Consider the following 23,052-nt stretch of genomic DNA (forward strand, 5'->3'; position numbering starts at 1 on the left):
TTGACTGGAGGACATTGAATTTAACTGACTACAGAGAGAACTTCAATGTTAAAACAAGCAAATCCCGGGCATTTAAGGCGATTTAGAAATCCCGGTTAGCCCATAATTTACTCACCCTCAAGTCATCCTAGGTGTATGTGACTTTCTTCTTTCAGCCAAACACAATCAGAGTTATATTAGAAACATCCTGGCTTTTCCAAGCTTTATAATGGGAGTGAATGGTACCTTAGATTTTGAAGCCCAAAAAAGCACATCCATCCATCAAAAAAACTTGTGGATGGCCATTACCGGAAGCCAGTGATTATAGTTGATAAAGTTATAAATTGGATATTTTTCTTACAAATATGCATCGCTTCACTTCAGAAGGTCTTTATTAACTCCCTGGAGCTGTATGGATTACTTTTTGGAGGATGTGTTTTTTTTGGCTTCAAAATCTAAGGTACCATACACTCCAGGATATTTTTTTAATATAACTCCGATTGTATTTGGCTGAAAGAAGAAAGTCATATACACCTAGGATGGCTTGAGGGTTAGTAAATCAAATTTTTGGGTGAACTAACCCTTTAAAGTCACTTTCGGGGGGTAAGTACGTATTGTCAATAGATATTACAGCTTTTTCTACATACATTACAACTTGTGGACAGTTTGCAGCTTCATTTGGTGATTGTTGTGCTGCACTGATAGACTGAACACCGGGGCAGGTGAATGCTCTGACATCGCAATCTGCATATATCTTCTCCCTCATTATGAATATTATCCATAACGAGCAAAGAAAACATTAAACAAGATTGTCACTAGAGGGTGAAATGTCAGATCCGCAGGTTGGAGATGGTGAAACAAGGGTGTTTTTTGTCAATCAATGATGCTCTATGAGAGGTTGGACATACAATGATGGCTGGCCGAACACTTCCGATGGCTTAATCTCCTGCTGACAGTTTACCATTGCATCAGCGATCCAGTTATATTTGTATATCAGTGGTTGCCACCCTTTTCTAAATTTCACTCTATTTGAGATTGTCATTGTTTTTGTGCCCGATCAGTTCTGTAGGATTTATAGTAAAATAAAATAATATAATTTGATAGTTATAGTTATATTATTAAAATATGTTCTTCCTTTAATAGCTTCAATGTAGTAGGTACTTTCTGTTAGTTGCTCATAGAGGTTTGTAGGGTGGGAGCGCCTTATGTCTGACCTTGCTTAGGGCACCATGTGAGTTAATTACCTTTAAAGACAGTTAATTGATGTTGGATGTTTCTTCTATAGCCATTAGTCTGCCTTATTTCAACATATGTTTTAATATATAAAATAGTATATATTTGGGGTGTGCAGTGAAGCCATTATCTGTATTTGTATCTGTATCTGTTCATATGACAAAATTATCTGTATCTGTCTCTTTATTCAGATAGAATCAGGAGTGGGCAGGGCTTAAACCGGAAGTGCATCAAAACTAAATGAAATGCCCATTTTTAAATGTTACTCTTACATTTATAGTTTCTATTAATAAAATATTCCTAATAAAATATAAATATAAATATAGCCTAATAATAATTATAAATGTTATTATTATTATTAATATTATTATTATTATACAACTATTATTAAATATAAATATATATATATATATATATATATATATATATATATATATATATATATATATATATATATATATATATATATATATACATACTGTATATTTATTTTCTTACCAGATGAAGATGAATTTGTAGGCTACATTAACTGGAATATGTTGTGGTTTCTCCTGTTATCTCTGCATTTATAACAACATTATTCTGAAGGTTGGAACTGTCAAGCTCACATTTTTCAGTGAATAAAAAATACAAATTCAAGCAATAAAATAAATTAATATAAAATCAATATAGCCTACAAAAAAAAACAATGCATATAACGTGCGAGTAAGGGCAACTGGTGGACTTTGAGGTGCCCCCATAGGGTAAGATGTTGCCCCCCTAGGGAGGTGGTGCCCTACGCAGACTGCGTAGTCTGCTTATGTGGTACTGTTCCTCATTAATTATGTTAAGTACACAGTCTTGACCTTTGTCTTTTGGTCTGATTTGTATATATCCATATAACATGTCTGATCCAATATAACAGAAAATCCTCTTGTTTCATCTTGCACAGAAATACATAAAATTACACTTTCAACATTTCCTCTGCTGATTCCGAACCGGAAATCCCCTGCCCAGTGTCAACAATACATTGATGGCAAAAAAAAATATTGAGTAAAACTTTACAATGGTAACACTTTACAATAACGTTCCATTTGTTAACATTAGTATATAATATTAACATGAACTAACCATGAACAATACTTTTACAGCATTTATTAATCTTGTTTAATGTTCATTTCAACACACTCAAAATATGAAGTCATTACCCTTACTTAATTGACTTTGACAAAGTTTTTACAAGCAATTTAATTTATTTGATTCAAATTAAATCAGTTTCATTCAGCAAACATAATTTAGATGGATCATGTCCAATCAATACATTATAGTAGTTCTAACACAACTTTATTAGGTTTGCCAAACTAAATGTACTAATGTTCAATTTAATTCATTTTCTTTATTTGTGTTTGTAAGGACTTAAAACTATTCCACTATCAATTTGATAGCAACTACTTAGAAAAGCTAAGCAGCACTCAAATCAGACATCACTTAAACATGAAAGTCCTTCCTCGATCTAAGCACAAGCACCAATCTTCACCACATTGGTAATCCCCCAAAACTCCAGACTAACAGACGCACTTTTTAAATAAAATTCCAATACAACATAACATTAAACATTAACAAATCTCCTCCTATTCTCATCTTTCTCAAAAATGCATAAAATTACACTTAATTTCAACATTTGTTCATCCCATCCAGTCCCATGCAAATCATGCTGGGAAATGAAAATCTCCTGCCTAGTTTCATCAATGCTACAAAAAGTATTCATGTACTGTAGTCTAAACTCAAATGGATTAAGTAAATTTCAATTTTACAAATTGAATTGGATAGAACGTAATGAAATGAAGTTATGACTAAATATTCTACAATTGTGTTGATTGAGTTCATTGCCATCCCAGATGTGTGACTTTCATTCTTCTGCTGAACACAAATGAAGATTTGTTGAAGAATATCTGAGCTCTGTAGGTCCATACAATGTAAGTGAAGGTGGACAGAAATGTAAAGGTCCAAAAAGCATATAAGGACAGCATAAAAGTAATCCATATGACTCCAGTGTCCCAAACGACACACTATACACTATGCACTTATAAAATATACAATGCACTCAGCCATGTAGTGTATGAATGTTCACAGTGTAGTATCGTCCCAAATGGAACACTTAAGGTTTTTTACTACGCGGAAGTATTCGCCGTTTAACAGCTGATGGAAGTGACATTTCGTGATGTGTTGCCACTAGCTTTTCCATGTTACCAAATCTCAGTTCAATACTTGTATCTCAAACTTATTCACACATTGGGGTGATGGTAAAGCATTCAACTCACATTTGTGAGGTGCTGTATCCACTGAAGTTTCACCAGCTGCTACATTCATCATATATACAATTATTTGTCAGACCAGCAGTGCGATGAGCGCATGTAGTACCCAGCATTCCTCTCTCCATTTTAACGGTTGAAAAAGTGCATCATCTAGTAGCTTAAAGTACACTTCGTGTGTGTGTGTGTGTGTGTGTGTGTGTGTGTGTGTGTGTGTGTATGTGTGAGCGTGTATTTATCACTTTGTGTGGACCAAATGTCCCCATAAGGATAGTAAAACCCGAAATTTTTGACCTTGTGGGGACATTTTGTCGGTCCCCATGAGGAAAACAGCTTATAAATCATACTAAATTATGTTTTTTGAAAATGTAAAAATGCAGAAAGTTTTCTGTGAGGGTTAGGTTTAGGGGTAGGGTTAGGTTTAGGGGATAGAATATAAAGTTTGTACAGTATAAAAACCATTATGTCTATGGAAAGTCCCCATAAAACATGGAAACACAACATGTGTGTGTGTGTGTGTGTGTGTGTGTGTGTGTGTGTGTGTGTGTGTGTGTGTGTGTGTGTGTATGTGTGTGTGTGTGTGTGTGTGTGTGTGTGTGTGTGTGTGTGTGTGTGTGTGTGTGTGTGTATGTGTGTGTGTGTGTGTGTGTGTGTGTGTGTGTGTGTGTGTGTGTGTGTATGTGTGTGTGTGTGTGTGTGTGTGTGTGTGTGTGTGGTTTGGCACCTTATGTCTTCAGAAGCGATATGATAGGTGTGTTAATGAAACAGATCAATGCTTAAGTCCTATTTTACTATAAATGTCCACTTTTTCTGCATCTTAATACAATGTTCACAATTTATATTAAAGAATTATTTTTTTTTATTTTTTTAATGAAGTATAGTAAAATTAATGTAGAAATAATTGTCCTGCATCATGGGCAATGTGCACCATGTTGGTTTTAGGTCAGTCTGACCTAAAACCACGATCACAGAAAATTTGAACCTAGTCATGTGATCCATATTCTCAAAACAGACACAACTATGATAAATGATAACAACCTTGGGTGAGAAAATCTTTCTCATACCCCCATAAGACACATAAGAGTATGTATCTTTTGGTGCACGTTGCCTATTTTAGGGTTAACCATTTCATAGTCATATCACTTTTTGATGACTGTCTTGAATTTCACTTGGACTTTGCTTATGTTCTCATTTAAGTTGGTTTTGTGTGCAACAGAAAAAGAAATATGCACAACAGAAAGACAAACTTTGTTATGCTGTTTCAACTTTGCTTAATTTGTTCTTCATTTTCATATCTTGAGTTATGCACAGTAGGGAGAACTATGAAATAATGAGTTCAAGACCCCACAATAGATAGCTGAATTTCTAGCAACAACAGGCCTCACGAAACCAGCATAAAAGAGACAAAGAGAGTGAGTGGGGAAATAAAAGCCATTTGAAATAATAAATGTCAAAAATCTGCAAAGAGATATAAAATGAAATGCAAATATCATTATGCCAAAGCCCCCCCAAAAAGTTATTTCTTTGAGCAATACTTCATACATCCCCTACTGGCTCTTCTCTTTGTTTCTCTTCCTCAGCTCTGTTTTGAATGTTCAGCTCCTTGTAATAGAATTTCTGACATAAAAGGTATGAACCAGTTTCTACATAGAGTATTTTAACCTATAGAAGATGTCAATCAAATGAACAATAACAGTCTATAGGGGGACTTAATTATAGGTAACATTGAGGCAGCCTTCAATCACATCATGGCTGTTTAAAGTTTATAATCACCTCCCTTTTTATTGGTTTAGACATTTCCAGGAGACATCTCTGTAATCTGATTGGGCAGCTGAGGTGAGAGTCTCAAAGAGAGGCTTCTCATGCTTGTTGTCCAGATTGAGATCCGTGTGTGGTCATGTCAAGTGTCTCTATTATTCATTCAATGCAGTATAGGGCTTTAGACTGCAAACCCACATTAAACTAGGCTATAATAAGAAAATAATTGCACTCTTATTTACATGATTTACGTGCCTGGCCCTGCACATATTATATCAGATCATATAATCAATGATGACTTATTTTCCCCCATTCATAACATCACAGCTGTAAAGTTAGGAATGAAGAGTATGCCAAAAAAGGCCCTTTTAATTTAGCTTCCATCATGGCTTTTATTGGCCCAGGCAGTTTTTCATGAAATTCATGTTTGTCACCTGATCAAGCATGGCACATAAACGTCCCTAGGCTACTCCTGCTCTGGATCCAGACTGAGAATTGTGTTTTGTTATTGGTCACCTAGTGGTCAGGTATTTCTTTCCTCACTTGCATAGATTTGAAATCAGAACATACTGTAAATGCTTTACATTTTTTTCTTTGTTACGTCTTTGAAATTCTGTATTGTAGGCTGCTGTAACGTTTAAACAGATAATCTTCTTTCCATGTTTGTTTTTTATTATTCAACCATTCATTCAACCATTATTGTTGTCTTATGGATTACTATTATGCTGTGATTATGTGCATTTTGAATCTTCAAAATGTTGGTCACTATCCCTTTAAGCTGCAATGCAGACCAGACCTTGTTATGTTTAGTCCAAGGTCTGTCATAGACCTTGCATAGATTCATCTATGCAAGATTAATCCTAACTAAACATAACAGTGATCCTGCTTCAAGTCAGTGGGAAAATCTTTGCATATCTCACAAACTCTCCTCTTTATATGTCTCATTATATGAGCAACATGTTATAGGCCCAATTTTAGCATATTAAAACCATGATATTACCCTAATTAGGGTTTGAACGACTGCAGCAGGATCTGAAATACTGGCTTCAAACAAACGTGAGAGGTTTGCTGCAACCATTAGGAGGTAAATTTCAAAATAAGATGAGAACGGACATGAAATGGGGGATTCCATGTTTCTTTTATGAACACAGACGAAAAAAAAATCCACCATTTGGGAAGTTATATATAAACATCCATGGTTGAATATATCATTTTTATTTTGTCGGAAATTATTTCTCCAACCCAAATCATGAGAAAAACAAAAACAAAAAAAAACAACCACCTGGAAAGACTGAAGGACATGAATACTCCCCTCCCTCTTGGTGTTATGTTGATGAAAGTACTTGTATTTGTGAGTTCTTTGCAGAAAGTTGGAAGTGGAGCTTCTAGCAGAGCAGCACCTTCAAAGCTCTTCCAATGTTATTTATCTCCAGTGTGAGTGGAAATGAATAAACCTTGAGGCATATGGAATATTAAAAGCATAAAAGGTCAGAGGAGGCTTGTGGTTCGGTTGGAAAAGAAGGACGTTCTCTTTGCTACCTATGATGGGATGACCGATCTGTGAAAGATTTAATTTTACACCGCTGACACTAGAATGCATTGAAAACCTCAAAGAGACTGAAAAAGTAATCTGAAATGCTTCTGAATAGACCATACAATTTTTTTAGTATGTGGAAACAGCTTTGTGATTCACATGGCTGTCCCTGCAAAAAATATCATCTTAACCAGCATACAATCCCCCTACATATTAACCAAAAATTGGAATATATTCGCTACACAACTCACAGCTTTTAGTATATTTAAAAAAAAAAAAAAAATGACCTTGCTTTGCGGGGACCCCTGGTGGCCCGAGGTCCTAATCGTATCGTTTTGTATCGCTTATAGCTAGAAATGGCCCTGCAAAACAGTACTAATTCTTCTTTATTTATTTATTGTAATATTGTTTTTTTTTTTATTTATTATTAAATGCCATCTATTACTATTACTAAATAACATTTAAAAAATAAATAAATAAAACTCTTTTTTTTTTATGTGTGTCTTTAAAGATAATATGTGTTATTTTGTCAATGTTAAAGTAATTTCTTCTATCCTAGATTACGGTAAGAGAATATAAGTAAACCGTTTGTAAATTGAAAATAAAGAAGAAACATTAGCTTAAACAAAGTTTGGAGTGGTACTATATGTTTGTTTTATCATTATTTTTGCAAACCTTCTTAGTGTCACTAGTGGCACAGAAATGACACACTTCACCTTTTAACTCTACATTAATGTAAGTTTCAACATATTGTAATACATTTTTAAAATCAAAAGTTGCATATGTTAACATTAGTTAATGCATTATGAACTAACATGAATTAACAATTAAAAATTGTGTTTTATTAACTAACAATAATTGGGTGTCAAGCTACAAAAATGCCAAAAATCATAATAAAAGTACAATAAAAATGTGCTGCAGTATATTCCAAGACTTCTGAAGACATATGATAGCTTTGTGTGAGATGATGTCACCAAGCCCTCATATTTTTCAGCCCCATCCCATCAAACCACCTGTCACATAGAGACCACTTTTCCCAATCCAATACATTCCTGCCCTTAATTTCTTCCCCTTGTTATTCAGTTTCACTCAAAAATACATCACAGTAGAGAAGTACAAAGCCCTATTTGACTGTCCTGGGATGGGATTTGAACTTTGAAGGTCAACATCTGACTCTGGCAAACTGATTGTAGATCAGTGCCATTAAATAATTTTAAACAGAGGCCAGTGAATCTCCTAACTTCTCATTCTTTGCTCTCTTAAACTTTATTTAAACCTTTTATGTGTCCCTCCATCAGCATAAGTAACTGCTCGTACCTGACACCAATGCTCTCGGTGTGAGAGCATTCGCTGGGGTCACAGAAGAGTCAGAGCTTTGAAGAGGTCAAAAGCCTCATGACACAAGGGATACAATTATTAGTGTTGATTGTTTTACACTAAAGGCTTTGCCCAGGGCCAAATTCAGAACACTATGCCAAGACATTTACTTAGACAGGCACAACTGCAATTAACCTTTCAAATCCACTCTATTCACCCCTCTTTTTTGCCCTTCTCAGGGCATCAACGCGATGGTAATTGAATGTTTTTAGCCTCATTCAGCCGCATAAAAACCTCCAGTCCATGTCAGTTTGACTGTGCGGTTTAAAAATACAGCCAGGTGCTCAGCTTTGAGTGTAACACAGTGTAACAAGTCATTTAGGATCATGGCTTAAACATGAATAAAATGTTGAAATGTCAATCATCAAACAATAATTAATGCCTGATTATTTAGGGATAGTTCACCTAAAATGTTTATTCCTGTCATCATTTACTCACCCTCATGAACATCCAAACCTGTATGATTTTATTTCTTCTGCTGAACATGAAAATAGGTGTTCCCCTTCTGTCGCTCTCTCCACGTTGTGTCAGAGAAGCGACACTAGGGGTCTCTCTTGAGCACCCATATTCAGCTCTGATCTATGAAAAAAGGCCAATGAGAAGTTGGCAGCCAGTATTTGCATATCCCGCCCTCGGACAAACGGGTATTTAAGCGGGGGAAATACGGGAGTTCATTCAGAAAATTTCTTCAGAGCCGATGGTCGTGTCTGCAATTGCTGCGTTTTACACACCGAGTTCCTGTCATTCCTCTGCTGCATGCTGTTGGATTCTACGGTGCACAACAGCGGCTTTCTCCTGTTTGTACGGCTGTGCATTCCTGCCCCTGGGCGCTTCGACAGTTGCAGATTATAAAAGAACTCTCACGAGTCCTTTTTCATAAAAGAGTGATTTTATTTAAAAGAGTAATTTTCTCTAAAAGAGCAAAACACAGCGGCGTTGAACGTCCTTTTAAGGACGCGTCTTTATAAAGGTGCCTTTCTGCCCCCGTGTTGTTCCTGGATGCGGTAGAGTGCTCTCCGCTTCAGACGGCCACAGGCGTTGTCTCGTGTGTCTGGGTAGCGATCACACCAAGGCTGCGTTTGTGGATGGTTCATGTTCTCACTGCGAGAACAGCCAGAGATCCGCCTACCCTCCTGCGATCGAAGCAGATGAGCTCGGAGGGCACGGTATCTGATGCCTCGCATCATGCCTCGCCGCAAGCCTGCCGACACGGCCTGTGCCCCGTCTGCTCGCCGAGGGCGTCCTCCCGCGGCCAGAAGACCTTCTGCTCCGCCTCAACCCGGGCCCAGCTCTCAGCCCCAGCGTCGAGCAAACCGCGGGAAGCGCACGCCCCCTGTCTCACGGACCCCCCTCGAGGACCCGGAAGGCTCCCAGGCGCTCCTGAGACAACGCACCCAGAGTACAAGACGTTAGCTCCGGAGGTGGTAAGACCGCTCCCCGGTGGAGGGTCGGGAGGAGAATCCTGTGTTTTTTCATTTGCCGCACCCCCCAACAGGGGCTGCGGTACCCAAATTCTCAATAAAAGAGCTATTTCCTTCACTTCCCTTTTAGCCAAGGACGCGATAGAGCCTGTCCCTCCAACCGAAACGAAGTCGGCTTTCGACCGATCTTGGACCTGCGAGTTTTCAATCGGACCTTGTCCAAACTCCCGTTCAAAATGCTCACCCATAAACAAATTCTATCTGGTGTCCAGCATCTAGATTGGTTTGCAGCAGTAGACCTGAAGCACGCGTACTTCCACATCTCGATTCACCCTCGACATCGACCCTTCCTACAGTTCGCGTTCGACGGCCAGGCGTATCAGTACAAAGTCCTCCCCTTCGGCCTGTCTCTGTCCCCTCGCGTCTTCACGAAAGTCGCAGAGGCAGCTCTTGCCCCGCTATGAGAAGCCGGCATACGCATACTCAATTACCTCGACGACTGGCTCATCCTGGCCCCTCATGAGAGTTACTATGCGCAGCACAGAGACCAGGTGCTCAGGCACCTCAGCCGTTTGGGGCTTCAGGTCAACTGGGAAAAGAGCAAGCTCACCCCGGTCCAGAGCATCTCTTTTCTCGGTTTGGAGTTAGACTCAGTCTCAATGACAGCACTTCTCTCCAACGAGCGTGCTCAGTCAGTGCTGAAATGCCTCGCTTCCTTCAAGCCAGGTACCGTGTTCCCTCTAAAACGATTCCAACAGCTCCCGGGGCATATGGCATCCTCCGCGGCAGCCGCGCCGCTGGGGTTGATGCATATGAGACCACTTCAGCACTGGCTCCAGACTCGAGTCCTGAGACGAGCATTGCGCCACGGCATGCACAACGTGAAAGTTACCACTGCCTGCCGCCAAACCTTCAAACCCTGGACAGACCTCTGCTTTCTACGGGCAGGAGTACCCTTGCAGCAGGTGTCCCGACACGTTCTGGTTACAACAGACGCCTCCAAATTGGGTTGGGGCGCCGTGTAAAACGGGCACGCAGCCACAGCCCGGTGGAACCGAGGCCCGCTGCATTGGCACATCAACTGCCTAGAGCTGGTGGCTGTTTTCCTTGCCCTGAGGAAGTTTCTCCCGTTAATTCAGGGCAAGCACGTCCTAGTCAGGACAGACAGCACCACGGTGGTAGCCTACATAAATCGCCAAGGCGGAGTACGCTCCCTCCAAATGTCACAGCTCGCCCATCGTCTCCTCCTTTGGAGTCAGCAGTGACTCAAGTCACTGCGCGCCACTCACATCCCCGGCAACCTCAATATGATAGTGGACACGCTGTCAAGACGAAGCTTGCCTGGCGGAGAGTGGAGGCTCCACCCCCAGTCGGTCCAGCTGATTTGGGACCGGTTCGGCAAGGCCCAGGTAGACCTGTTTGCCTCCCAAGAAACCTCCCACTGCCCACTCTGGTATGCCAGTACAGAGGCTCCCCTCGGGGCAGATGCTTTGGCACACAGCTGGCCCGCGGGGCTGTGCAAGTACACATTTCCCCCAGTGAGCCTTCTGGCATAGGTGCTATGCAAGGTCAGGGAGGACGAAGAGCAGGTCTTTCTGGTGGCCCCCTACTGGCCCACCCGGACTTGGTTCTCGGACCTCACGCTCCTCACGACAGCCCCTCCTTGGCAAATTCCCCTGAGGAAGGACCTTCTTTCTCAGGGACGGGGCACGCTCTGGCACCCACACCCAGACCTCTGGAACCTCCACGTCTGGCCCCTGGACGGGATGTGGAAGATCTAGCCGGCCTACCATCGACCATCATAGATACTAGCAACCAAGCCAGAGCCCCCTCTACCAGGCATCTTTACGCCCTAAAGTGGCGTCTGTTCGCAGACTGGTGTTCTTCCCGAGCTGAAGACCCACAGAAGTGCACGGTTAGGTCAGTGCTCGTGTTTCTATAGGAGAGGCTGGAGAGGAGGCTGTCCCCCTCCACCCTCAAGGTGTATGTCGCCGCGGCTCACCACGACACGGTAGACAGCAAGTCTCTTGGTAAGCACGACTTAATTGTCAGGTTCCTAAAAGGTGCCCGGAGGCTGACTCCCTCCCGGCCTAACCTGTTTCCCTCCTGGGATCTCTCGATCGTCCTCACGGGCCTCCAGAGACCCCCCTTCGAGCCGCTAGATTCAGCTGGACTCAGGGCCCTCTCTCTCAAGACCGCCCTGCTGATCGCGCTCGCCTCCATCAAGAGGGTCGGGGACCTGCAAGCGTTCTCTGTTAGCGACACTTGCCTGGAGTTCGGTCCGGCAGACACATACGTGATCCTAAGACCGCGACCGGGCTATGTGCCCAAGGTTCCTACCACACCCTTCAGAGATCAGGTAGTGAACCTGCAAGCGCTGCCCCGGGAGGAGGCAGACCCAGCCCTTTCGTTGCTGTGTCTAGTAAATGCTTTGCGTATCTATCTGGACCGCACACAGAGCACTAGACGCTCTGAGCAGCTCTTTGTCTGCTTCGGGGGACAGCGGAAAGGGAACGCTGTCTCCAAACAGAGGCTTGCCCACTGGGTTGTCGACGCCATTTCATTGGCTTATCACACCCAGGCCGTGCCCCCCCCTTGCGGGTCCGAGCTCACTCCACCAGGGGTGCACTGGCCAGGGGCATCTCCCTAGCAGACATCTGCAGAGCAACAGGGTGGGCAACACCTAACACTTTTTCAAGATTCTACAATCTCCGAGTTGAGTCTGTATCGGCCTGTGTTTTCTCAGGTCCAAGCCTGTAGAACTCGGTAACACGCTGACGATCTGACCGGGTGAATCGCTTCCGCCTGGCGCCCTTTCCCTCAACCGAGGTAAAATAGTGTGCCTCCGTTCCCAGGAGATCCCATCTTCGGGTCGCTGGTTGACTCCTCCCTAGCCCTTTTGGGTCCGCAGTTCAGCGGAGGAACTCGCCGACCCAAGCCACTACGGGTACCCAATATACCCTGTACTGGAATAGGTGCTCCACAGGTAAGGCCTCCTGCTCGGACTCCCCCTGTGTGTAATCCTGTGGTACTGTCCCCTCACGAGCGGACTCCCGTGTCTCCCTTAGGCAGTTACAGCTGCCTCGGTCGCCGTGCTGTACGCTATCCCCCCTCTACGAGGTTGGATCTACCACCACACCAACTTTTCCACATAGGTCCTAACAGGCCATGTGAGGTATCTGCCACTCTTTGCCTCCCCTGTTGGGTAGGTGTGGCCTCCGCAGGGTCTTCTAAGACCAGGCTGGCCCGTTCCCAGGTTGGCGGCCATCCTCTTGTTCCCCCCCTCCAGGGTAACGAGAAGGACTCTGATGGCCTTAATGGGGCATTGGGGAAGGGTACATGCAGTCTGATACAGTTGGTCGTCTTTGCACGTAAGAATACCTGCTCGCTCCTGTATCAGCAGTTCACGTACAAGGCTCAGCGCATGGCACGTTTATAAGTGGACCCTTAGTGTCGCTTCTGTGACACAACGTGGAGAGAGCGACAGAAGGGGAACGTCTAGGTTACATATGTAACCTCCATTCCCTGATGGAGGGAACGAGACGTTGTGTCTTCCACGTCGCTGAGCCGAGCCACTCTTGTGGGCGGACAATTTCCGTCTCCTCAGAAAAATCCTGAATGAACTCCCGTATTTGCCCCGCTTAAATACCCGTATGTCCGGGGGCGGGATATGCAAATACTGGCTGCCAACTTCTCATTGGCCTTTTTTCATAGATCAGAGGTGAATATCAGCGCTCAAGAGAGACCCCTAGTGTCGCTTCTCTGACACAACGTCTCGTTCCCTCCATCGGGGAACGGAGGTTACATACATAACCTAGACGTTAGGTGGTCGATGTTCATGCTACACTTTTCCAAACAATGAAAGTGAATGGTGACTAGCGCTGTTACATATTCATCGAATGGAAAAGGCCAGTCTCTGCTACTTTTAGGAGCACACTGCTACTTATTTTGTAATCCATGGAAGCAAAAAATCAATTGAGGTATGGAATGACATGAGGGTATATGAGAGTAACCGGTGACAAAAATTTAATTTTGGGATGAAATGTTTCTTTTAAATTTAACATTCTATAAATTGATCGAAACATTTAAGATTATGACACCAGTTTTCATTTGTGAAATTCAAAGCCCCATCGTTCATTTCTAAAATATTTGTATTGGTCATAGTCTGTAGATTGCGCTACTTGATTTGTTCCATTAATTTACTATATTGACAAGTTTTGGGTTGGTGATCGGAAAGATTTTAATACATCAGAAGTTTTCAAAACTATTTTAAGCTACCAGGAAGACCTACGTATAATCCATCACATTCACTACGATCACAAAATTCCAGCCTATAAACCCTTTTGCACATACGATCAAACAAGGTGCGATTACACATGGCTGGGCACAGATGTGTACAATCAATCCGGTGCGATCAGCATTCATGCTGCTGTTTACCAGCAAAAGAGGGACTAAAGTATATGTCATAATGAACCAGCTGCTCAAATAGTCTTTTCAACATCACATAATCTTTATTTTTATATGTAATAAAAAAACATTCAAACATTATCATTTAAAATGTCTCAGTGTGACTGGTATATGGTCTCTTTCCCATGTTGATAAATCTATTGGTAACAAAGTTATAAGGTCTTTGCCTAATGCTGTATAATTCTGGAGGTCTGTCCCCATCTCTGCCGGTATGTTAATGAGGTATGTCCCCAGGACTTCCAAACCTAACCACTCCCAAAATTCCCTTTGTTCATGGTTTGGGTATTTATGGAAATGTGACACATTGTTCATGGTTCTCTGTAATCAGACGATCCCACACATAATGTGTGTAATTTTAATAATGGGAATCTGTTAGCCATATCTCCCACACAGTTTACTGTGTGTAGTTATCAGGTAATTGCAATTTGAATTTCTTATGTTTTGCTAAAATGTCTAAATTTGGCTTATTATTGTCTAATTGGAATTGATGAATTTAATATTTTACCTGGTAAATAAATTGTTAAATTTGAGTTTATTCTTATTTACTCTGAAACTATTGTCTTTAGTAGATTACGTTAAGTCCATGTATACGCAAATCTTCGACCAGGTTAGCAGCGGACTAAAGCCCGGTTTTGAGTGGAGCATGGGGCACACCCACTGAGACTTTTGAGCTAATTGGCGTTATTTCTAGTGTACTTAGTGTGTTCAGGCTCGACAGGGAATTTCCGTTTAGTGTCGACCAAGCCTAAATAGGGTGAAGTCTAAACTTCTGGTTATTGTAATATTTTCTAGCTAAGTGTACATAGGAAACTATGACATGATCATATAAAACTATTTTAACTTGGGTATGTTGGTCTATCTTTGTAAATTTTGTGGTCATGACCTCTGGGTAGAAATGTTACTTAAGTGTTTGCTATATAAGGGGACTAAACAAAATACTTGTAGATAAAAGGGAAAGCAGGTGCAGCCATCTAATTTTTATTTAGTCAATTACTGTTTTAATGACCAATACTGGCGTATTTGTGACCGTGAGATCCGCGTACATGGCCGGTCTAAGCGACAGGAATCCGAATGAACGAGTACAATATAAAATAGAGATAAATACGATGATTTAATGTTAAATCAAATTTAATAATAATAACTAAGATTAGAATATTAATATATCCTTAGAAACTTTTATAATTGGAGTCAGATAAAATAAATGAGGATCTTCAAATGAATAATATAGTTATTTAACTGGAATGAAATAACTTAAACTGAACGCGCACGATAAGACAGAACAAGCAGGAGACCTTCAGCCACGCCATTGGATTCCATCCTTGGGCCAGTTGGGTGGCTTCCCTATTCCTCCTTTACCTTATCCCCTTTCCCCCTTACACATCCTAACTATCAAAATCAATCAATATAAACATCTAAAAAAACACATTATATGTTTGAAAATATACAAGCACACCTTCAGTGCACCTGCTGTGATATAATATTTCCTCCAGTGCATCTGCTTTGAAGTGTAAGGTTTAATTACAGTGCCTATTAAAGAACTCAAGCTGGGGGATCCATCAGTACAGGAAAAACTCACGTGCAAAAAGGTTAATAACCTAGAATATCAAAATCCACAAAAGGAGGTAGATCCTTTTCCATTTTTGGCCACTTAAACTATGGAATTGTCTTCCTAGCATTGTTCAGAACTCAGACACACTCTCTCAGTTTAAGTCTAGATTAAAGAATCATCTCTTCAGACATGCATACACCTAATTCACCCCAAACTGATAATTCCCTATCTGTCACTCACTCAAAGTTGTGTCAATGTAGTGACACTAGGGGTCGCTCTTGAGAGCCCCAAACACCTCAGATCTTTACTAAATGTTTTACATGCCACTCCCCCAAACATACAGGTATAAAAGGAGCTGGCTCACAACCACTCATTCCGATTTTTTCTTCGGAGTCGAGCGGTTGTGTTCAGCGAGCTGAATTCCTCTGCCGATCCATTCACTTCTTGTGTAAGATTTTGGATTTACGGCGCATTACAGCAGTTTCTCCCCATCGTGCATGTCCCCTGGTCACTTCAGCAGCTAAAAATGTATGTTCTTCCTAATAAAAGAGTACATTTCCTACAAAAAGTGTGGCACTGACGGAGCGTCTTTATAAAGATGCCTTTCCGTCTGTTTGTATTTCCTGGTTGTGGTCATTACCACTCTGCTTCTGACGGTCTCACGTGCTTGGGCTCTGCACACGCAGAGACAGCGTTTGTGGATGGGTCATGTCCTCACTGTCAAGAACACGACCATGGCAACATTGCGGCTCCTTGCGGCTCCTTGCACCGGTCCTTTTACCTACGGGTTTGAGGCAGCGTCGGTTAGCACTGGGGTCGATTTGGGGATTCCAATGGGAGCCGCATCACCAGGCATACCCCCATGGACCTCCCATTCCCCAGCATGCTCGTTTGCCCCCATCGAGTTATGGGATGAGGCGAGTTCGTCTCAGGGCGAGTTTGCAGTCTCATTCAGGCTCACGAAGCCGTTGAGCTCTCTATAGCTCTAGCATCGGAGAGCGGGCTGGTTCAGTCTGACATTGAGAACTCGACTGGGCTCACACCTTCGCGTGTTGTCCCCCAGTCACAGGTCGGCGTGGAGCTGACGGCCATGCTTGCCCAGGCGGCTGCGAGCATCGGGCTGGAGTGGAAACCTTTGCCCCTCCCTGAACCCTCGCAGCTTGATGATTGGTACCTGGGCCCGGAGCACCGCTCATGGCCGCATCCCGCCCGGTCCCTTTCTTCCCAGAGGTGCATGAGGAGCTCACAAGGTTGTGGCAGGCACCTTTTACTGTCTGGGCCTGATCTATGAGCGCCTCCACTCTCACTACTCTCGATGGTGGGGCTGCCAGGGGGTACTCGACGATTCCCCAGCTGGATAAGGAGGTTGCAGTGCACTTTTACAGGGCCTGTAGGCTCACGTTGTCACTGGCAACCAAGGCCTACGGTTCCGCTGGACAGGCCACCACCACCCTGCACGCCATGGCTCTGCTGCAAGACTGCATTGGCATATCAACTGCCTCGAGTTGCTGGCAGTGCTGCTCACTTTGCAGAGGTTCCGGTCATTGATCCAGGGCAAGCACTTGTGTGTCCATACGGACAACACGGAGACAGTAGCACAAATCAACCGCCAAGGTGGTATGCGCTCATGTCGCATGTAGCAACTCACCCGCCATCTCCTCCTCTGGATGTATATTCCGCAAGACGGTTTCCCCATTGGTAAACCCTCGTCTTCCTTGGGCAGAGTTCCGAGCCACCGGTCGTCGTGTTTGTAGAGCACCTCCCCTCTGGGTAGGACCTACCTCGGGGACTTCTCCACGTGTTACACTGCTGACAAAGCTTGGTAAGACCATGTGATGTATTTCCACACAATTACCTCCTCTTGGGAAGGGACACCTCCCCGACATGGACACTTATGGCCCCCAAGCTGAAATGATTTCCATTCTTTTTTGGGGAGAAAAAGAGAAGAGGCCATGGCTGGGGCAGCCTGTCCCCGTTTCTTTGGGCAGTCAACATCTCCTCGAGGTGTGGGGGTCCATACGACGCTCATAGGTGCATTGGGGGAGGTTACGTGATGGCCGGATGTGCTGCAACAGCTTACCCATCTTGCACCGCGAAAGTGACAGATAGGGAATGTCCTGGTTCCTTTTGTAACCTCCGTTCCCTGATGGAGGGAACAAGACATTGTGTCCCTCCTGCCACAAAACTGAACTACCCACAAAACCTGAATGAGGGCATTTAAATAAATATTGCTCTCAGTTACATCATTTCACATTTACATATGAGGGGTAGATGCCGCCACCCCCCCACCCTAGGTTGAAATCTGCTATCACTCAGAACTAGATGACACATGTGATCATTGATTCAAATGATTGCCTGTTCACTGTGGTGCAAATAACAAGGCTTGTGATGATTAACTGTTAGAAAGTGTGATGCCTAGAGAAGGGATTTTGTGTCCAACATGTGTTTCTCTTTTCTCTGGGCGCACAAGATCATTTATTGGTTGGCTAAGCAAGCACATACTTAAAAATAAATACCTTTTCTCAATTATTACACTTTAAATATATTAATATAAATGTTGGCAGAATATGAACAATAGCTGTCCCAAAATATGTATTTTTGCCACTTAACTGAAAAGGCTATATTCAGTTCATATCCGTACAACAGTGGGCATGTTGAATCTAATGAGCATGTGCAAGGATTATTGCAAAATGCTAAAATATACACGTTTAATCTTACAAAACATTAGCAGGCTGATTTTGGTGACATTCTAGTCATACACTGTTTCTGCATGGCACTAGCAATGTAAATCTCTTGGATTCAGTTCCCAAAAACACACATAGTGAATGAATACAGAACATTTCTTTAATCAAATAGAAATTTTAAATAACTAATCACTAAACATTTATGGTTGGGGAGATCTTAGTTGATGTTTCTTTTTTTTGTAAATGAGGAATCATTGTACAGTTTATGTCCATTCCATTTGTCTCGGAAGTCAGAGCTCCAACTTATTTTATGAGTTCCGAGACCAGAACTGACAAATGGAACGACCCCGATGTCGGAATTCCTACTCGGAAACTCGGACAAACTCAGAGGTCCCCGAGTTCAGAAAGCAAGATGGCTGTGAAGATGCTGTGGGTATAAAACATTTTTTTTATCAATTTTGTCTTTTTTGTGTCCAATAAAGTAAGTCGTATACACAATACTGTATTACGGTTGCCTACAGGAATGTTGCTACGATCCTGTTATGCTTGAATTACCGTGTAATGTGTTGTTTATAAACTGGTATATCTAAAATTGGCTCGGTCGCTGCTGCTAACAACAACAATGGTCGCTACTGCTACAAGAAAAATGGTCGATGTTGCTACAACAACACTGCCTAACGTTATAAACCGAGCAGAAATGTGAGCAGGAAATTGTAATGTAAAACATGTCAAATTAAATGTAAAATTAAAAACGTTATTTAAAAGATTAGAACAGCTGTTAGAACTTGCAAATGTGGTTGCATTCAAATATGTGGAAACATTAACATACCTTCTCCGCTTTCTGTCATCTTCCTCAAGGTCTCTTAGGTGGAGGGCATACTTATTTTGTAGCTCTCTGTACTATGAAAGAGCTAGTGCAACGATTACTTTCCTGGAGGCATCCATCGTTTTACCGACTTCCGTTTTTTAAAATTGATATGACGTCGATCCGAGTCCTGAGCGCCGACTTCTGAGACAAATGGAATGCAACATTATACAACATCCATAATAGTGAATGAAAAATAGATAATTGTTGATGTCTGGGAAATACAAAGGGGGAAAAAAATATTTAAAGCAGTGTGGTGATCTTTCCTAATGACAGCAGCAATAAATTCAGTAAATATATTCTAAGGAATAGTCTATAACCCTACTGCTATATGTCAACATCAGAATGAAGGAACATTATAGAAGGGCATTTTTCAATGTTACTTCTGCATTTGATTGAACAACCACCTGCTTAAAAAATGTATATATATCATATATCTTGTAAAAATATCTTGTATAAAATCATATATCTTGATTTTATTCTGTGTGCATTAGTTTTCTGACCACGTGCATCAGCATACTGAATTATCAGCTGCTCACAGAATACCTTTCTCCTGGGGAAACATGATCTCAAACTGAGATTAAAGACTGAGTTTACAAAAAAAGAGAAAATGTCTGAAATGTGCATCACTTTTTGAAAGAGAGAGTGAACGAAAAATTGTGTCTCATTTTAGTCTTAGTCTCACTGCAGTTATGACACGAGACAAAGTCACTCTCCCCTTCTCTCTCTCCCTCTCTCTTTCTCTCTCCCCACCCACCCAACATAGATCATTGGGTTGTTGGTCTCCACCTCACTAACCACTCTCCTCCTGTGAGACAGTGCTAAAGAACATCATAGACACACTTCTGCATGGAAACCTGGGCACCGAGGATCACAATGGATGGGTTCCCATTGAAAATTTTTGTGGAAGTGGGGATATCAACAATATCTCAACTGTGACGGAACATTAATAATTGGCACCTTTCTGAACTTCAAGCTTTTGTGCAGCAGGTACACTTTATGTTTCTTTTTCGCTCTTTCTAACAATTAGGCACATACATGCCAATCACACCCCACATGCCTTTTTAAAATGGCATAGAACATTGCATCAATTTTAAAACACTTTTTGACATTTGAAAATGCTTCAGTATCAAACAATTTGCTATTTAATTATTGTTTTCCTCACATAATGAATAAAAATTGCTTTGTATAAGTGGAAACAATATTTTGATTAATTACTTACATTTATATTAAAGAGCTTTAATCTTAACAAATTATAAAAGAAAAATGTCTTTAATGTTTTTATCAGTGATCAATAATTAACTGCATCTGCCTTATCTCTTTCTGTACACCCACTGTCTGACAGATTTATTGGCAGCTGATGCCACCATCAGATACCTTTTTTCATTTACAAAACTGATAACAGTGTTCAAAACTAGAACTGATGAAAATATGGTATGATTGATTGTATGAGCATCATTGTGTTCCATCCTATTGTGCATCATAATAATATAAATTAGGCACAAAAAAATAGCATAATTAAACATGGCATTTATTATGTATGCACTTCCTTTGCATGTTAATTTATTATTATGGTGTCTCATTTTGTGGCTTTTTCCACTCATCTGCTGTTCCTTTGGCATAATTGCTGCTGTAATCATATATTCATGTAATCGCACATCCTAAAATTCTGTCTAATGCAGTTAGATATTTATTCAAAAAGTGATTATAGAGTTATCAACTGCTCATTATTTTTCTCTCTTCATAAGGCCCTTTTGCATTCTTGTGAATTACTTCTGCCAGACAATGTGGCTTTAGATAAGGTTAAATACCTCAGGATTTCATCTAGATAATACCAAGTATAACACTGTAATTACACCTTACGATGCATCTTGGAAAGAAATAGCCTTAGCTTCAACAATTAATTGGAGAAGCGGTGTCTTTAGTTTTGCATTTAGATGGTGCTCTATTCTCATCAAGGCAGGAGGAGAAAGATTCTCTAAAAGGGCTCCATCAAGAGCATGGCAACAGCGTTTCCATGTGCCAGTCTCACACTGAGTTTATCTCTAATAGCGGAGAAAATGTGTACCTGTGTGTGCTTGACGGCTGGTGCAGTTGTTCATGAAAGTTTCTCTCACAGGTAGAAATGGATCCTCTTCTGGAACAAGTTTTGGCGGGCTTTAACGGAACCCTTGGAGCTACAAATCGGACAGATCCCCTGGATAAATTCTCTGGAACCCAGCTGCTCTTGCGATTCAAACCCCTCTTTATTCCCCTCTACGCCTTAGTGGTTGTTGTGGCCGGTGTCGGGAACAGTTTCCTCCTAGCCTGCATACTTGCAGACAAGAAGCTCCACAATGCCACCAACTTCTTCATTGGTAACCTGGCAGCCTGGGATTTGCTCATGTGCATGAGCTGTGTGCCATTGACCGCATCGTATGCCTTCGACGCAAGTGGTTGGGCATTCGGCCGTCCTTTGTGCCACCTCATTCCCCTGTTGCAGGGCGCCACGGTCTTTGCCTCTGTGCTATCCCTCACCGCAATTGCCATGGACCGTTATGTCGTGGTAGCATACCCAGTACGAAGACGTATCTCTGTGTGGGGCTGTGGCGGAATTGCGTTGGGTGTGTGGGCGGTTTCACTGGCCCTTGCTGCTCCGCCCTCCCTCCACACTCGCTATGTGGACCTGCGTCCCAGTGGCATGGAGCTGGTAGTATGCGAGGAGTTCTGGCTGGGTGCCGAACGACAGCGCCTGCTGTACTCCTGCTTCTTCTTGTTGGCGTCCTACATGATCCCTCTGTTGTCTGTTAGCATCTCCTACTGCGCCATCAGCGTACACCTCCGCAAACACACCCTGCCTGGAGAGCCCTCACAAAGCCACCAGCGATGGAGCAAGCAACGGCGCAAGACGTTCTCCTTGCTGGTTGCTTCTGTCCTCGCCTTTGCCCTCTGCTGGCTCCCACTGCAGGTCCTCAACCTGCTTCTGGATCTAGACTCTGACTTCTTGATCCTGGATAAGCACTATGTGAACGTGCTGCAGGTCAGCTGCCATCTGATTGCAATGAGCTCAGCCTGCTACAACCCCTTCATCTATGCCTCGCTGCACAGCAAGGTCCGCTTGCACCTGCGGGGTTACCTGTGCCCATGTAGGCGAAGTGGGCAGGAGTTAATTTATCGCTTCTCCTCCCGTAACCCCACCACCTGCCTAACAATCATCTCTGATGTGGCCGTGAAGGACAGCCAATCACCCGAGAGCCCCATTCCTGACAGCTGCCTCTGAAGATCAGTGGAGACTAATCAGAAAGAGAACTCATAGACTAAGATGGTACCTCAGCACTGAAATGGTATTCCAGCTAATATTCATTGTTCTCATCTTTTTTTTTGTTGGTTTTTCTATGGGGTTTTCTTTCATGAGGACTAAAGAGTATGCTCTCAGTCTCTAAGCTTTGTTTTGATGTCACTGTAGACCTTAGCATTCCAGGCTAAAGATCTCCTCATAGATCTCCTTAACCTTGAAAGAATCTAGGGATGCATCGATCCGAAACCTGGACCAGCATTTGTGGCGTAATGTTGATTCCCCCAAAAATAATAATTTTGACTTGTTTGTCCTTTTCTTAAAAATCGAACTGTGAGGCACTAACAATGGAAGTGAACGGGACCAATTTTTGGAGTGTTTAAAGACAGAAATGTGAAACTTATCATTTTACAAAAGCACTTACATTAATTCTTCTGTTGAAACTCATGTATTATTTGAGCTATTAAGTTGTTTATATCTTAATTTCTACAGTCATTTTAGGGTTTTATGGTTTACTGACATAACATCGTCATGGCAATGAAGTTGTAAAACTGGATACAACTTTACGCCTCTTTCACTTCCATTGTAAGTGCTTCACTGTAACCCAGATTTTTGCTTTT

The 23,052-nt window shown here is 42.2% G+C and overlaps 1 protein-coding gene across 1 annotated transcript in view; it reads left to right on the forward strand.

Moving 5' to 3' along the window:
- The window catches only part of LOC127629688 (prolactin-releasing peptide receptor-like), a 40,775-nt gene extending 17,968 nt beyond the window's left edge, over nt 1-22,807 (forward strand). The window contains exons 2-3 of the mRNA XM_052106894.1: nt 19,978-20,148; nt 21,278-22,807. Of these exons, the coding sequence (XP_051962854.1) occupies nt 21,284-22,417 (1,134 nt within the window). The 5' untranslated portion in view covers nt 19,978-20,148; nt 21,278-21,283 and the 3' untranslated portion in view covers nt 22,418-22,807. The remainder of the gene's footprint in view (nt 1-19,977; nt 20,149-21,277) is intronic.
- Nucleotides 22,808-23,052: the final 245 nt, after the last annotated feature.

This window comes from Xyrauchen texanus, chromosome 36 (assembly GCF_025860055.1).
Source record: "Xyrauchen texanus isolate HMW12.3.18 chromosome 36, RBS_HiC_50CHRs, whole genome shotgun sequence".
Classification (NCBI taxonomy): Eukaryota; Metazoa; Chordata; class Actinopteri; order Cypriniformes; family Catostomidae; genus Xyrauchen; species Xyrauchen texanus.